Genomic DNA, 16845 nt, shown 5'->3' with positions numbered 1-16845 from the left:
GTGCAAACTCCACACAGTCAGTCGCCTGAGTCGGGAATTGAACCCGGGTCTCTGGCGCTGCGAGGCAGCAGTGCTAACCACTGTGCCACCGTGCCGCCCACAGTTGTTGGAGGGAATCCTGAGGGACCGGATGTATATGTATTTGGAAAGGCAATTACTGATTAGGGATAGTCAACACAGCATTGTGCATGGGAAATCATGTCTCACAAACTTGATTGAGTTTTTTTGAAGCGGTAACAAATAGGATTGAGGGCAGAGCGGTAGATGTGATCTATATGGACTTCAGTAAGGCATTCAACAAGATTCCCCATGGGAGACTGGTTAGCAAGATTAGATCTCTCGGAATTAAGGGTGAACTAGCCATTTGGATACAGAACTGGCTCAAAGGTAGAAGACAGAGGATGATGGTTGAGGGTTGTTTTTCAGACTGGAGGCCTGTGACCAGTGCAGTGCCATAAGGATCAGTGCTGGGTCCACTACTTTTTGTCATTTACACAAATGATTTGGATGTGAATAAGAGGTACAGTTAGTAAGTTTGCAGATGGCACCAAAATTGGAGGTGTAGTGAGGTAACCTTCTTCGCTATCCACATTACAACAGGATCTTGATCAGATGGGCCAATGGGCTGAGAAGTGGCAGACGGAGTTTAGTTCAGATAAATGTGAGGTGCTGCATCTTTGGAAAGCAAATCTTAGCAGGACTTATACACTTAATAGTAAGGTCCTCCGGGAGTGTTGCTGAACAAAGAGACCTTGGAATGCAGGTTCATAGCTCCTTGAAAGGGGAGTCACAGGTAGATAGTGAAGAAGGCGTTTGGTATGCTTTCCTTTATTGGTCAGAGTATTGACTACAGGAGTTGGGAGGTCATGTTGCGGCTGTACAGGACATTGGTTAGGCGACTGTTGGAATATTGCGTGCATTTCTGGTCTCCTTCCTATCAGAAAGATGTTGTGAAACTTGAAAGGGTTCAGAAAAGATTTACAAGGATGTTGCCAGGGTTGGAGGATTTGAGCTATAGTAGAGGTTGAACAGGCTGGGGCTGTTTTCCTTGGAGTGTCAGAGGCTGAGGGGTGACCTTATAGAAGTTTACAGAATCAAGATGGGCATGGATAGGATAAATAGGCAAAGTCTTTTCCCTGGGATGGGGGAGTCCAGAACTAGAGGGCATAGGTTTAGGGTGCGAGGGGAATGTTATAAAAGGGACCTCGGGCAACATTTTCACACAGAGGGTGGTATATGTATGAAATTAGTTGTCAGAGGATGTGGAGGAGGCTGGTATAATTGCAACATTTTAAGAGGCATTTGGATGGGTATATGAATAGGAAGGGTTTGGAGGGATATGGGCCAGGTGCTGGCAGGTGGGACTGGGTTGGGTTGGGTTGGGATATCTGGTTGGCATGGACAGGTTGAACTGAAGGGTCAGTTTCCATGCTGTACATCTGTGACTCTGACCTTTTCCTAAACTTTTCCCCTTCCTTCAGGGAAGTAAAGTCGATTGCTCACCTTTTCTTCGTAGTAGTGAAATGGATATTGGGAACTTCATGTGAATGCATTCTAACGTTTTGTTGTTCACCATGACTTTATTTTGGTAATGATTCAATTGAGAGTTAGGATAATATGTGTCATTGAATTAATTCCATTGCAGTCTTCATGTGTATTTTTAATTTGTCACTTTGTAACAATGAGACGCAATGAAAAGGGGATAAGAATAATGGAGTTGAGAGGAACTTAATGTAAAAATTATTATAACATAAAAATTATTCAATGGGATAGCGACTGCTGTTGGTCACTCAGAATCTAGTGTCCCAAATATAAAGGCAGGAAACAATAAAACTGAAGTTATGAGGGGTGATTAATTTAGGTAAGTTCAGTGAGGAGTAAAAGCATTGCAGATGCAATATGACATGGATAGACATGTCCACTTCAGTCAGAAAAGCAATGGCAGCGTATTATTTAAATGGTGATAGATTTGGAAATGTTGTTAATATCCAGAGTCCTAGGTGGCATTGAGACGTACAGCACGGAAACAGACCCTTTTGGTCCAACTCATCCATGCCGATCAAATATCCTAAATAAATCTCATCCCATTTGCTAGCACTTGGCCCATATCCCTCCTAAACCCTTCCTAATCATATGCACATCCAGATGCCTTTTTAAATGCTGTAATTGTACCAGCCTCCATCACTTATTCTGGCAGCTCATTCCATATGTGCACCACCCTTGGTGAAAACGTTGCCCCTTAGGTCCCTTTTTATATCTTTTCCCCTTGCACCCTAAACCTATGCCCTCTAGTTCTGGACTCCCACAACCCAGGGAAAAGACCTTGTCTATTATCCTATCCATGCCCACATGATTTTATAAACATCTACAGTCACCTCTTAGCCTCTGCTCCAGGGAAAACAGCCCAACCTCTTCAGCCTCTCCCTATAGCTCAAATCCTCCAACCCTGGCAGCATCCTTGTAAATCTTTTCTGAGCCCTTTCATGTTTCACAGCATTCTTCCAATAGGAAGGAGACCATAATTACATGCAATATCCCAACAGTGGCCTAACCAATGTCCTGTACAGCTGCAGCATGACGTCTCAAGCATACCAAACGCCACCTTCACTATCCTCCTTGTAAGTATGTCACTGAAAGCAAGCATGCAAGTGCAAAACTTGGGTATGTTTGCCTGTAATACAAGAGTGTTTGAATATCAGGCCTTGGTGGGGCCAAATATTCTCCTCATTACAAGTGCACAGTTTCCAAAGCAAGGAGGTTATGATTAGCCTTTTATGGAATACCAGTTTGGCATTAGTAAGAGTGTTGTATTCAGTTCTAGATACCGTATTTCAGGAAAGATGTGAAAGCTTTAAAAAGGGTGTAGAAAACATTTTGGGAATTATTCCAGGGGTGTGATGTTTGTGGCTTGGATTGAAGAACCTGGTTTTGTTCCCTTTAGAGAGGAGATGGTCAATGTATGTCATGATTGTAATTGAAACAAAGTAGATAAACTTCCCATTGGCAGAAAAGTCAAGAATCTGAGGATAGCAATATCTGGTGAATGGCGAAAGAAGTAACAGCAACCTACAGTGTGGCAAGTAAAAATGACCTATAGCAAGAAAGTTCGGAGTGAGATGAAAAACGTCTAGTCAGAGTTTTTAGGATTTGGAGGCACTACCTGGGAGACTGGTGGAGGCGGATTCCATAGGAGGTTTCAAAAGAGAGCTGAGGATATAATTAAGTGATTTACTTTAGAGGGCTACAGATATAGGCGAAAGTGAGGACTGCAGATGCTGGAGATCAGAGAGTGTGGTCCTGCAAAACACAGCAGGTCAAGCAACATCTGAGGAGCAGGAGAGTAGACATTTCGGGCAAAAGCCCTTCAGGAATGAGTCTGAGAGCTGATGCGGTGGTGAGATAAATGGGAGGGGGGTTGGTAGCGGAGAGTGCACCATGCAAATCCCAGAATTTGTTTCAAGCCGCTGCCCTGAGACAACTTAAGCTGTTATCAATATAAAGGAGGTGACACCTCCAGTCAGACAATGTATTTTAGACATGAGGGTCTTGTTTGCAGTCTGTCTTTTATTTCCAAAGAGTTTAGGAGTATTAAGAGTTTATAAAATGCCACATTTAACTGCCTACAAATTGTGTGCTTTTTGAACAAAATAGAATGTATCTGCAAATTCACCCCACAGATTTGAGTGTGCATGTATGTAAGGGGGGAGGGGGAAGAGTGTTTGCGAGTGTGCGTGCAATTGAGGGAATCTATGCATCTGTGCGTGTGTGTTTTGAGAGATAATGTGTTGGAGAGAAGATGTGGTGGGTCACCTGTCGTGCAACATGAACCCAAGACTCTGGTTGAGGCTGTCCTCATGGGTACTGAACTTGGCCAGCAGCCTCTGCTTGGTGATTCTGCATTGTTGTGTCCCCCAGAGTCCTCCGAGGACATTTGTCTGAAGATCTGAAGCCGAATGTCCTTGACTGCTGAAGTATTTTCCCCCACCAGGAGGAAATATTCCTGACTGGTGATTGTTGCACGGTGTTTATTTGTCTGTTTTGGTTGTGCCAATTTACTATGCCTCAGGGCATCCTTGCCTGCAGTGTATGAGAGATACAATGTTGGTGAGTCACGAGTATTTGCTGTGCATGTAGTGGGTGGTGTACTCACTTGTAATAGTAGTATCCATGTCAAGACGTATCACAGCATCATAGAGGCTACCCTGACAAGGTGGTATGGTGTAGTGGTTGATATCCTGAAGGCTGGGTAGTTTGATGTTAACAATCGTCTGTTTTAAGGTTCAGTAGTTGTTTAAAGGAATGAAGTGGAGGAAAGATCTTGGTGATGGGCTCATGCAACATTTGTGAAGAACATGGCATAGTTTCTCTGCTCCCAGGAAGTACTGAACGACAAATGGTACTCTATCGGTCGTGTTCTGGTCTATCTTCTGAGGAGATCCTTACGGTTTCTCACTATGGCACGTCGGAACTGTCAACATATCCTGTTCTTACGAGGGTGTCTTTCAATACGTTTCAGCTGCTCATTGCGTTCCTCCTCATCCAAACAGATTCTGGCTTGTCCATAGGGGATGTCTGTTTTAATATGTCTAGGTTAGAAGCTGAAAAAGTGCAGCATCGTAACGTTATCCGTAGGCTTGCAATAGAGTGATGTATTGAGGTGTCCGTCCTTGATGGAGATGTGTCCAAGAATGAGACTGATTCCATAGAGTAGACCATGGTAAGTCTGATAGTGGGGCAAAACTTGTTGATATCACAATATAATTGTTTGTGATTCTTCGCCAAGCGTCCAAAAGAAGAAAGTGTTGTCAATGTACCTGGTGTACAGCATTGGTCGGAAATCCTGTGCAGCAAAGAATTCTTGTTCAAACTTGTGCATGAAAATGTTGGCATATTGCAGTGCAAATTTGGTCCCCGTGGCTGTTTCTTGTGTCTGGATGAAGATCTAGTTGTCAACGGTGAAGACGTTATGGTTGAGGATGAAGCGGATGAGTTGTAGGATGGTGCCTGGAGACTGGCAGTTTTGGTATGGAGTACTGAGGCTGTTGCAGCAATGCCGTTGTCATGGGGAATGCTGGTGTAGAGTGCCAAAGCGTCCATTGTGACAAAAAATGTTCCTGGTTCAACTGGTCCATGGGTGCTGAGTTTCTGTCAGAAATCTGTAACGTCGTGACAGAAGCTGGGGGTTCCCTGTCCAATGGGTTTCAAGATGCCCTCAACATAGCCAGAGAAGTTCTCCCATAGGGTTCCATTGCTTGATACAATAGGTTGTCCAGGTGTATTGGCTTTGTGTGTCTTCTGTGTGAGAAGTACGTGGGATGAGAGTGCGCAGGGTACTCCAAAGAACTGGATCAAAAGTCTTGATCAGTCTGTTGAGTTCATGGGTGTGTTCTTTGGTCTGATCAGCCAGTAGTTGCCTGTACTGTTCCTGGTTGTTCAGTTGTCGGTATACTTCCTTTCTATTCTGTATGACAATGGCTCCTTTTTTGTCTGGCTTGATGGCAATGTTGTGATTTGGTCTTGAGAGCATGGATGGTGTTGTGTTGTGCTCACATGACGTTTTGTGTTATCTTGTGCAGCTGATGAATCTGGCACTCATTTCTTGACAGTTTGAGCATACATGTCAAACCTCTGTAGAGGTCCAATTCGACTCCTTTGGCTGCTGCACTGTGAATCTCTGTTCCACTTCCATTGGGCTCACTGCTGATCTCTTAGAAGAATTTCCAGGCCCTCATTCGTCTGATGAATTCCTTTGTGTCTGCCACCAGACCAGTGTGGTCCATTTTGGTGGTGGGGCAGAAATTGAGCATTCGGCTGAGGACTTCGATTTCGTCTGGTTGAAGGGAGTGGTCAGATAAGTTGACAATCCCGTTGCTGTCATGTGATTTTTGACTTTGTTCAATCCAGTCCAACACTGGCACCTCTACATCATCAGAGGTTCTGTTCACTGAACTGGCACTAACGAAGCCAGACTAGTGCATGTGTAAATAAAGGGTGACTTGGTGACTGGTTACCGGCCTGTGTAGATGCACTGTCAAAAATTGTTTCAAAAAATAATAATCCAGGAATGAGAGATCAAAACTCCTGAGGTCTAATTTGTCAGCCCCTTTTTAGAATCTTTCATTTCCTGGCTTCCTTGTCACTCCCTGTTTTTGTTTTGTGTGGTCCTTATGAAGTCCGAACCCCATTGCACTGTAATAACCAAAATTGAATGCTGTTTTTCACTTTGGGTCCAAACCAGTGCTGCATATGATCTTATTGTTGCCTTCTTACATATCTGTAACACCATGTGAAAGTTTCCTAAATTTCAGGTTTAAAAGTTGCACAATGAGTTTAATATATTTAGTCTGGTATATTTTATAACCATATGGATTACAAGTTGTAATATTAAATTCTAATTTAATTGGTTTCTTTCAGGGCCAGTCTTATTGGATGAATTTGTGGAATGGTTTAAAGACAGACAGATGTCCTAGCACTTATGATTCAGAAACAGCAGTCCAACATCCATTTCAACATTAGCCATAAAAAAACCTAGGAAAACAGATTTGGAATGCATTTTGTTTTTGTCTCCCCCCTCCACCCCCCCCCCTTCAAATCCCACCCAAAAAAAATTGAGTTGCTGAAAGCATTAAATATCTACAAGCACTGTACTACAAACATTGAAGTCTGGTATCAGAATTTCTTCCGAGCTTGCTTTGCTTTTTTTTTTAATAGGACAACAATTATGGTACCACAGACCACAATGTGATATCTTGCTGTTGACATTGTGAATTCTATGTTGTAAGCTGTTTCACTCAGAAACCTCCGTTTTCCGAGGGATTGTGAATCACAATGAAAAATGTATTAAATGGTTAAAAGTCTTAGATGAATGTTTGTTGAAAAGATTTCTTAATCTTATGTATGTATGCGAGTAAAACTGTTCTGTACAACTTACCTGATGAAATGCAATTAGGTTTTTTTAAGTGTAAACTGTTGGGCAATAGTATAACTTTGTTTTGATTCACTGCACCTAGCTGTTATCTGTTGAAATGACTAATGCACCACGTGGGTTGTAACCCTAATTTTTGCATTGTATTTTCTGGCTAATCAGCATTTTTTTTGTTTTGCTTTTGTGTAACTAGCAACTAGCTGTAAACATTAAATTGTCCTTTAAGTGGGCACATAGTTTAATAATGTTACCAAGTTTTGCACGTTCTAAGATAAATAGAATATTTGAATGTCTGTTGTGGAGATCAACTAGTATTCAGATATGTGTTTAAAATCATGTGTATGATTTTTTTTCATAGTATCACTTACTGGTAAGGAAAGTGCTGACATATTCTTATCAGACTGTTTAAGTCTGGTGTTACAAGTCAACTGAACTAATGTAACTTAGCTGGCTTGACTTTGATTAAGATATTGGATTAAGATCAACTATCCTGTATTATAGTATGACAATGCTATTAAAGGTACCTTTTGACCATGTCAGTAAGTGGAAGTCTGTACATCTAAAGCAAATGAATCTTCTACTGTTGCATTTTTCTACTGTTTTAGACAAATTCTGCAAAAGACCATGGTATTGCCTATCTCCCTGTACATGAGTGACATCTGGGCACTTCCACCTGTACCAATATAACTTAATTATATGCCCCAGTTTCTGATTTTCATTAATGTGATTCATAAGTTCCCATTAATTTGTAATCAAACTTTTATCTGAAATGATATTTCAGTGAGAACAAGTTATCTATTTTTTTTTACCGTAAGACACATTCAATAATACTGGAAATCACATACAATTAAGGCAGGTATTATTTAAAGTTGATCTATATAAGAAACAACTGTTCCAATGTAAACTTTCTTTATTAACACTTGTATTTTAGCAGGGTACAATTTCCAAGCTATGGATAAGGCCATTTGGGTATAGCAGTACACTTATTTTCAGTATGGCATTAGCAAGATAATATTGTCCATTGCACTTTCATTATTTTAAACCCCTCCTGTACAGGCAGTACATGGTATTGCTAAGCTGATTCATGTCCTCATTACTCACTTCTTGCTGATCTAGTTTAACATTAGTTATTTTATAGCCATGTGAAGAGGACAGTATTTCATAATTGCTGTGAAAACATCTTTTTTTATGATTTAAAACTAATGGAATTGTTTATTGAAATGTGGTCTTTATGGAAATTTTTAATGTCCTCTGCTTAATTATCACATTTTTTCTGACAAAGGAACAAAATATATTTTATTTACTGTTCGAGGTCTGTAATATTAATAATAAATTCATCATCCTCTGCATTTCCAATAAGTGCTTGTTTCAAAATCTATTTTAAGCACTTTTGTTTCAACATGGAAAATGAAAATTTTCCTTTCTTCCCAATTTGCCTTCCTGCTTCTTTCCATTACATTGATGCACTTTGCATATGTTTTTATATTTTTCAACAGTCTTTCATTCCAACACTGGACCTGAATTTCAACCAATCATTCACTGCATTGGAATATGATATTATTGATGCATTTAATTTGACTGTTCAGTGAGAGTATGTTGAAAATTAATCAAGACCATTCCCATGTTTTTGCTAATTTTAGTCTTGAGCTTATTTAGCTAATTTAGGCTTTATTTTTGAAAAGCCATCTCAGTTGCTTGTTTGCATTTGTTCCCTATTGTTCCTTTTTGTGTATTAAAAAAGACCAGTGTGTAGTTTAGTTTAGTTTGGATAAAGGTTGTTCAAATGATATACATTTCTGGACAGAAGGTACTCTGACTTTAATACTATAGTTAAATTTGCTTTGACTTGATTTTTATATTCTGCTTTGGTAAAAATTGACATGATTTTCATTTTAAATTTGAAGCTTTCTGTTGGAATGTTTGCACAATGATGAGTACATAAAGACAATATCCCACCTGTGGCACTTTTTTGTGAATAGTGTTGGATAGCTTGTGTTTTATTCATTTTCAGCAATTGCAGACTTGAAAGCCCTTAACTCATCTTCCACAAGACGCATCTGAATACATTTATGGTGTGTTTGGATTTTTTTTGCGGATAATGTTGGAGTTCAAAATATTCAGAAATGTTTATTTTGATCAGTTAGACAAATTGGATATTGCTTATGCCCACCCAGGAACAGTAAAACATTTGGAAACCCGCACTTTATGGGACCAAATATAGGAGGATTCCACAATTGTATGAATAAGAACCTCTGAATTACTACTACTAAATACAGATGAATGGTTTCCTACGTCTGTGTTCCTGTTTGACAAAGTATCAGGTAATTTATAATGACAGTGAATGTTCATTTGTAAATGAGATCTGCTTGCTCGTGATTGAAGTGGTATCTATATTATTATGTGGATAGTCATAGTTCCACTAATATGCTATGGGTTTTAATAATGTTTACAGATTCATTGGATATCACTTGTAGTAACTCTTGTGTAGACCCAGAACATGCACCCTTTATATGGCTTCCTGAAACTATTATAGAACGATGCTTCTGTTTTGATTTGAAAATACAGCAGTTTTCAATTAATTCCCCAGTTACTCCATATTAAAAATGAAAAACTAAACTTCAGGTTGACCCATATCTTTTGCTTTGGTTCTTATGTTTTGTCAATTTTGTTTTGTAATTATTGTACTGCTGCTATTTAAAGGTTTGAAGGTTCATTTCTTTGGAATGATGGAGTAATTGCCAACTGTTAAAATCATGAAATATAATTGTCTGCACAATTTAATCTCTCAATGTAAAGCAGGCCCTGTGCACAGCAACAGCTTTTCAAAGAAGTGGTGCTCCCATTCTTGAAAATGTTTTGTAATTCTAAAGTCTGTCTTCCTTCAGTTGTAAAATGACTTATTAGCTAGGTGCATTTGTTTCAAATGTTGAGCTAAGCTTGTTCCTGTTTTATTAGCATACAGTATCTGTACTGCCTTTGTGTCATTAAATAATGGCTTAATTAAAACATGGATTGTTTTTGTTTCATTTTAGCTTTAATTTTGATAACCTTTTGATAGAATTGCTGACCATACATTCTTATACAGCCTATTTTAGAAGAAATGACAATGAATTATCTGACTTTGTTAGCATTTTAATTCCTAATATTATGCAACTTTGTGGCTTTTGCTGTGAATCCATTTGGGGAAAAAAAAATCAAATGACATAACATTAAGTAACTAGGGTATCATTGCCATTTAAGGGATTCACATTTGCAAAACATATAGGCCAAAAATCAAAGTTTGTTAATTGATTACTATAATTGACTGCTTCATAAAGTTAAGAAAATTAAGTAGAATCCTACATAACTGGCCAAAAAAGGCAATAACCTCAAACTGTTATTCAACCAAGCAGTATTTATTAAACAAAACACACAACAGCATTAAGTGCATTCATAAAAGGATTCCTACCATCATAAAGACCGAGAAGGAACAGAAGTCAAATTTGCCTTAGTGGTCAGTAATGACATTGAAAACTTGTAGTTCAGCATGCTTAAAAAATCAGCAAACTTCAAAAACGTATTATTGTTTTAAGCATTTGAAAAAGGGTGATGTGGATATCTTTTATTTGTCAGAATAACTGAGTTTGTGCAGAAATATTAATAAAACAAACATATTTTGGTTAATTAGTCATTCAATTCAGCTCCCAACATCTTAAAAAGGAAGAGGAGGAAAAGTCAAGTAAAAACTATTTCAAAAGACTACTGAAGAGGCAGTAATGTCCAAACTTTGTCTTTAAACTTCTGAAGAAATATTGCAGTATTTGCAGAAAAGGTTGGGTATGTGGTAAATTTAAGCACTAACTGCAATCCATGTCATTGTCTGTTTAAAACTGAATTCCTTGCATCATGCAACATTGTCACTTTTAAATTAGATACATAAATATATAGGGCTAAAAACCTCATACAATATATTGTAAGATGTAAAGCAATTTGAAATGATTAAAATTCAATAAAAACTGCTGGAAGTATGATCAAACATTTGATCTATTAATAAACTTTTATAATAATCAGCTACTTTGAACACTTGGTATCAATAACAAGTTACAGCTGATCATTATTCTACTAGTTTCTGAATATGACCATGGTCAGTATAAAACTGGTCTATGAGAGGGGAATAGTAAAGAAGCACTATTAAAGCTATATTTATTTAAGAATACACATGCAATACTGAAGAATAGTCAGACTCTGGAATATAGTCAGAGTAGCACATGACTTGAATACTGCTTAAAGGAATAGTGACAGCCTACTGGTGTTATCACAAGACTATGAATCCAGAGAACCCAGGGTAATGATCTAGGGACACTCATCTAAATCCCACCAGGGCAAATGGTGGAATTTGAATTCAAGAAAAATCTGGAATTTAGAGTCCAATGATGACCATGAGTTAACTATCAGAAAATAAGCCCTCAAAATATCCTTTAGGGTTAGCTTGCTTTTCTCTCCATGTAAGCTGCCTGATCCACTGTGACCTCCAGCATTGTTTTGTTTCAGTTCAGATTTCAGCATCAGTAGGAATTTACTCCTTGGCTATCATCCTTACCTGGTCTGGCTTACATGTGTCTCCAGACCAACAGCAAAGCAGCTGACTCAATTACCCTCTAGACAATTAGAGATAAGGAATAAATGCTGGTTTAGCCAGAGGCACCCACATTCCATGAATGAATTGAATTAAAGTGACTTACTGTTGAAGTTTTTAATCTTGCACTCCAGACAAATGCAAGAATGTCAAATTTAAAGTGGTCACAATTTATACCAGAAACAGCATGTTGACAATACATTCAATATGTAGGCTACAAATTCCAATGATTGGGTCAAATGATACAGCATATTTTCAACTATCCAATGAGCAATATGCACCCAAGGACTGTAATCTTCCTAAAGTATCTACTCCATAATAATTACACTATTAAGCAGCTGTAGTAATGTGCCAACCAATCAGCACCTTTTTACCCCAGTAATACAAACTCTTGATACTGTTTCATGTCTTGGTCTTGAGTGGAAGATGAAAAGCTTTGGTAACCTGTCTCTTTTGTTCAGCAATACTCAGGAGTGATTCCTAAATCGTAACTCTTTGCTACATTAGCTGTCTAATCAACAAGCATCAAGCTCAAAGCCTAAAATACATTTGCTTAAAACAAAATGCAAATCTGAGTTTAGTGACTTTTTGTCGAGACTCAGCCATAGGGACACTAATCTGTTTTGTGACTTTTTCCAAAAAAATGACCGACTATGAAAATAACACATTCATGGTGCAGGTATATAAACAAAAATTGATCAGCATATAGTTCCCATTTTGCATTCTTGCTTGTTCATATTCGTTAGTGTAACTTCAAGTTCCCAGCTTGAATGCAGTATGAATTAAGTCATTTACATAGATGAGGTCAAACATGGACATCAGGATGACACTATTCCAAAATATTTTGACCAACTTCTTAAGCCTGTGTCCTTTAGTAACAGTAGCACTAAATCTCATCCTTAAATTTGATTTTGCTATTTTCATTTTCCATTGTTTTTACAGAAAACTAACATCTATAAACAAAATTGTTAGATGGTGCAGTGAATGCACTGTGAAATACAGAAATAAACCAAAAGTCAAAGTGTGCTTTAAAGGTCAGACATTTGTTTAGCTCAACTTAAAATATTCCCCATAGATTTATCATTTGATCACAAGGTACTGATGCATAGGTTTTTGGCAATGTTTATTTCGTATTAAAGACAAGTTCACTTCTAACCTTTCAAAGCAATGGTATTGCTCACTTACATGTCCTGGAAAAGGGTAAATCCTAGTCCAATTCCACAATTATTATAAACTACCTACTTCATTATGGATTTTATAACGAGGTCAATGCATGATGCTAGTTGCCAAACTTTAAAAATATGACGAAGTGAAGCTAGTTTTATATTTTGAAAGCATTCTCAATATTAAATGTATTTAAATTTTTGTTGACTGACAATGGTATAAGAATATTTTGAGTTGAAGTGGAACTTTTAACATTGCATAAAATTAATTATGGTTGAAAACCGTTATTTTTCTCAACTCTATCTATTGTACTACATGGACTTTTTCCTGCCAGTTTGATTATTTCCTGAATATTTCTTGTTTGTAACAAAAGGCCATTGTTCAAACTGCTGATAAACTATGCAACTCTTGTATCTTATTGTAATGGGTAAAATAAATCAGGCACTTTGGTTCTAAAGGACAGTAACTAAAATAAATGAATAGTGACTATTTTGTATTAAACTGGCTGCAATTTTTTTTTGAGATGAATGTTAGTGTACAATCATCAATCCCTTCATTTCTCAGTACATGGTAGGCTTTCATCTTCAGTGCATGATTCCACAGGGATTGTTGGATGTTTGACAACCTGTATTTCTGTTTTTCACTAGGACTCTGAAGAGTGTTCCATCTGCACACATACAGAGTTTATAGCGCTCCCACCCATCCTCTACTAGGAATTCTCCTGTTGATGGACTTGGAAGCCGTGATGTATTAATCATCACTGTGCCATTAAGAATAATACTGTTTACCTAAGGGTAAAAACATTAGAAAAATTAATCATTATTACCATCTTTTGAAACAAAACATAAGGTAGGCACATCATGTACAATGAGAAATGAAAAGAGAATTGGAAGTTGAAAACCTCCACTGCACTAAGTCTACGTTCAAAATCTGGACTTTTGCTCTTAAATATTTTAAGCTTTACATTTCTTATGGGTAATCACCCAGACCACATTATTTCAGAACTCTACATGTCCACTTCCAAAATTTTCACAAAGCAATGGATCAGATGCCCCCACAGAATTCTCATTAAGGCCCATCTATTAGATTTATTTTTCTTCATTTGTTCAAAATTTATCACAGATGCTGTATGATCTGTTGATTATTTCTAGAACAAATTTTTTATTTGATTTCCAACTCTATGGTATTAACTGAGCCATAGTTTCTCTTTTTGCCCCTTCTTTCCTGATTAATGGGATTATGTTTGTTCCTTCCAAACTGTAGGGCCATTTTAAAATTTAGGGAATTCTGGAAGATCTATCAGTGGATCCACTATCTATTGACCTCTAAAGCCCTAGGATATAGGTATAATGGCCAGGAAATTTGTTGGTTTTTAGTCACATTAATGGATAAATTTAAACTAGTGGTAACACTCTTACCAGTCCCTGACTACTTTTGGAAGATTTTTGAGTTTTCAATGAAAACATACAAAATATTAGTCTAATTCCTCTCGCTTTTTTTTTCTTACAATATTTGTTTGTCAGGGCAATTCAAACATATTATTTTTAATTGGGACAAAGAAACAGATAGTCATCTATTGATGAGAAGCGATGACCACTACTCCCTCACTAAACAAAGCTATCAAAGACTTCTGCACTCACAGCCTTGAGATCCATATCACCTCTCATGCGAAATTCAATGGTTTTGCCCATGATAAAGACTCCTTCATTCCCACGCACAATCACACGGTCACCAGCACGAATTTGAAGATCTGTGCTATGATTGCTTGTTACCTGAAAGAATGATCTAATTTATGTCAGTCACTGATATTGAATATGTCAGCACAAATAAATTTTCAAAACACAAAATGGAATTTCCACAAAATGTTCTCATGGTATTAGTTTCCAGCATCTATTTTATACAGTATCAGTAATATTTATTGTTGTAAGTATAGGGAAATTGTTTAACACAATACTCTAACTACTAAACTTACCAATACAGCTGAATTCTCTTTCTCTCTCTTCTGGAAATCCCATAAATATGATACTCATGGAACAGACCATGCCTTGTGAATGATAAATGTCATGTGAAAATAAATAGCATGCATACCCATCTAAAAATACACATTATTAGAATACCAATGCAATGGACACATGCATGAGTGAAATGTAGGGATGAGAGAGAAACATGAGTATCAGGACAGCCACAGAAATAGACCTAAAACACACTAGAAAACTGAACTGATTTCCAAACCAAAAAAAATCATAATGGCAAAGTCATTAAAAGAATAAAAATAATCTATTGATCAGTACTTAATAGTAACATCAATTTCTAATTAGGATATTTTCATTATTTACAGAATTTCTTTCAAGAGTAAATGGTGTTACTAAGATTGGAGAAGGATTGGGGTTGGTGTGCTCTAGGGGATCAGTGCTGTGTCCATATTTACAGTACATTTAATTGCCTCTCCAACACACAAGTGTGTTCAACCAAAATGGTCTGTGTCAAGTACTGTAAAAAATTGTATTGACTTTTCATTTGTACACTTGTAGGATTTTATAATTAATACACTTGTACAGATACAAAGAAAATAATAACTGCCTTTTAGTACGGATTTTCACAACCTCAAAGCATCTCAAAATACTAAAGTTAATGAACCACTTTGGGACTGTGAATATCATGCTCTAAAAATTTACTGATAACAGTGAAGTAGAAGCTCTGGAGCAATCAGAATTGATGAAGAGAACAAGTTAGTTTAGGAAAACCGATTATTTGATAGATAGGCTAATGCAATTTTACATGGGTGTGTATGAGGTAATACATATTGGAAGGAAGAATTGAGTATACATTCATTATGTTTGCTGAAGTACCTAGATGATAAGGAAAAGCTTTAGGAGTTCAAATATATAATGGGAATTCAGGTAGATAAACACATTTTTAATAGGCCCAGTAGTATTTCCTTGAATTGAAAAACAAAGATTTTGGATGCCCTTACTGAATGTACATTACAATCAAAGAACTCATTTGCATAGATTTACCAGGCTAATGCCTGAAATAGAAACTATGAGTTGAACTGTATAAGGTACTGAGGTGTATACTGGCTGCCCTGCAACCATTTATAGGCCGTGGTCATTAAGAGACTGGAGCTCGGAATTCCATCTGTCAGGGGCAAAATCTCACCAAAGACAGATGCCAGCCAATGAGATACTGGAAGCTCTCTAAAACGAGGAAAACAATAGACAATAGGTGCAGGAGTAGGCCATTCTGCCCTTCGAGCCTGCACCACCATTCAATATGATCATGGCTGATCATCCTTAATCAGTATCCTGTTCCTTCCTTATCTCCATAACCCTTGATTCCACTATCCTTGAGAGCTTTATCCAACTCTTTCTTAAATGAATCCAGAGACTGGGCCTCCAATGCCCTCTGGGGCAGAACATTCCACACAGCCACCACTCTCTGGGTGAAGAAGTTTCTCCTCATCTCTGTCCTAAATGGTCTACCCTGTAATTTTAAGCTGTGTCCTCTGGTTCGGCACTCACCCATCAGCGGAAACATGTTTCCTGCCTGCAGAGTGTCTAATCCTTTAATAATCTTATATGTCTCAATCAGATCCCCTCTCTGTCTTCTAAACTCAAGGGTATACAAGCCCAGTCGCTCCAGTCTTTCAGCCTAAGGTAGTCCCACCATTCGAGGAACTGACCTCGTGAACCTACGTTGCACTCCCTCAATAGCCAGAATGTCTTTCCTCAAATTTGGAGACCAGAACTGCACACAAACTCCAGGTGTGGTCTCACCAGGGCCCTGTACAGCTGCAGAAGAACCTCTTTGCTTCTATACTCAATCCCTCTTGTTATGAAGGCCAGCATGCTGTTAGCCTTCTTCACTACCTGCTGTACCTGCATGCTTACCTTCATTGACTGGTGTACAAGAACACCCAGATCTCTTTGTACTGTCCTTTTACCTAAATTGATTCCATTTAAGTAGTAATCTGCCTTCCTGTTCTTGCCACCAAAGTGGATAACCATACACTTATCCACGTTAAACTGCATCTGCCACGCATCCGACTACTCGCCTAACCAGGTCACCCTGTAATCTCCTAACATCCTCCTCACATTTCACCCAGCTTAGTATCATCAGCAAATCAGCAAATTTGCTAATG

General features: G+C 37.9%; 2 protein-coding genes across 7 annotated transcripts in view; one reads left to right on the top strand and one right to left on the bottom strand.

The window, feature by feature from the left end:
* Positions 1 to 9931, top strand: part of dcun1d4 (DCN1, defective in cullin neddylation 1, domain containing 4 (S. cerevisiae)) — a 72187-nt gene extending 62256 nt beyond the window's left edge. For 3 of the 4 annotated variants that reach the window (XM_043691125.1, XM_043691143.1, XM_043691153.1), the window contains one exon: positions 6415 to 9931. In XM_043691125.1, coding sequence (XP_043547060.1) covers positions 6415 to 6470 — 56 coding nt within the window. In that variant the 3' untranslated portion in view covers positions 6471 to 9931. The remainder of the gene's footprint in view (positions 1 to 6414) is intronic. The other variant, XM_043691134.1, reaches the window with a different exon arrangement.
* A 368-nt stretch (positions 9932 to 10299) lies between these two features.
* sgcb (sarcoglycan, beta (dystrophin-associated glycoprotein)) overlaps positions 10300 to 16845 on the bottom strand; it is a 62012-nt gene continuing 55466 nt past the window's right edge. For all 3 annotated transcript variants that reach the window (XM_043691103.1, XM_043691113.1, XM_043691104.1), the window contains 2 exons: positions 14345 to 14476; positions 10300 to 13492 (listed from right to left, as the gene is read on the bottom strand). In XM_043691103.1, coding sequence (XP_043547038.1) covers positions 13289 to 13492; positions 14345 to 14476 — 336 coding nt within the window. In that variant the 3' untranslated portion in view covers positions 10300 to 13288. The remainder of the gene's footprint in view (positions 13493 to 14344; positions 14477 to 16845) is intronic.

Source organism: Chiloscyllium plagiosum, chromosome 1 (assembly GCF_004010195.1).
Source record: "Chiloscyllium plagiosum isolate BGI_BamShark_2017 chromosome 1, ASM401019v2, whole genome shotgun sequence".
In the NCBI taxonomy this organism is placed as follows: domain Eukaryota; kingdom Metazoa; phylum Chordata; class Chondrichthyes; order Orectolobiformes; family Hemiscylliidae; genus Chiloscyllium; species Chiloscyllium plagiosum.
The sequence above is the reverse complement of the archived record's forward strand: the minus strand, read 5'-3'. Positions and strand labels throughout refer to the sequence as shown.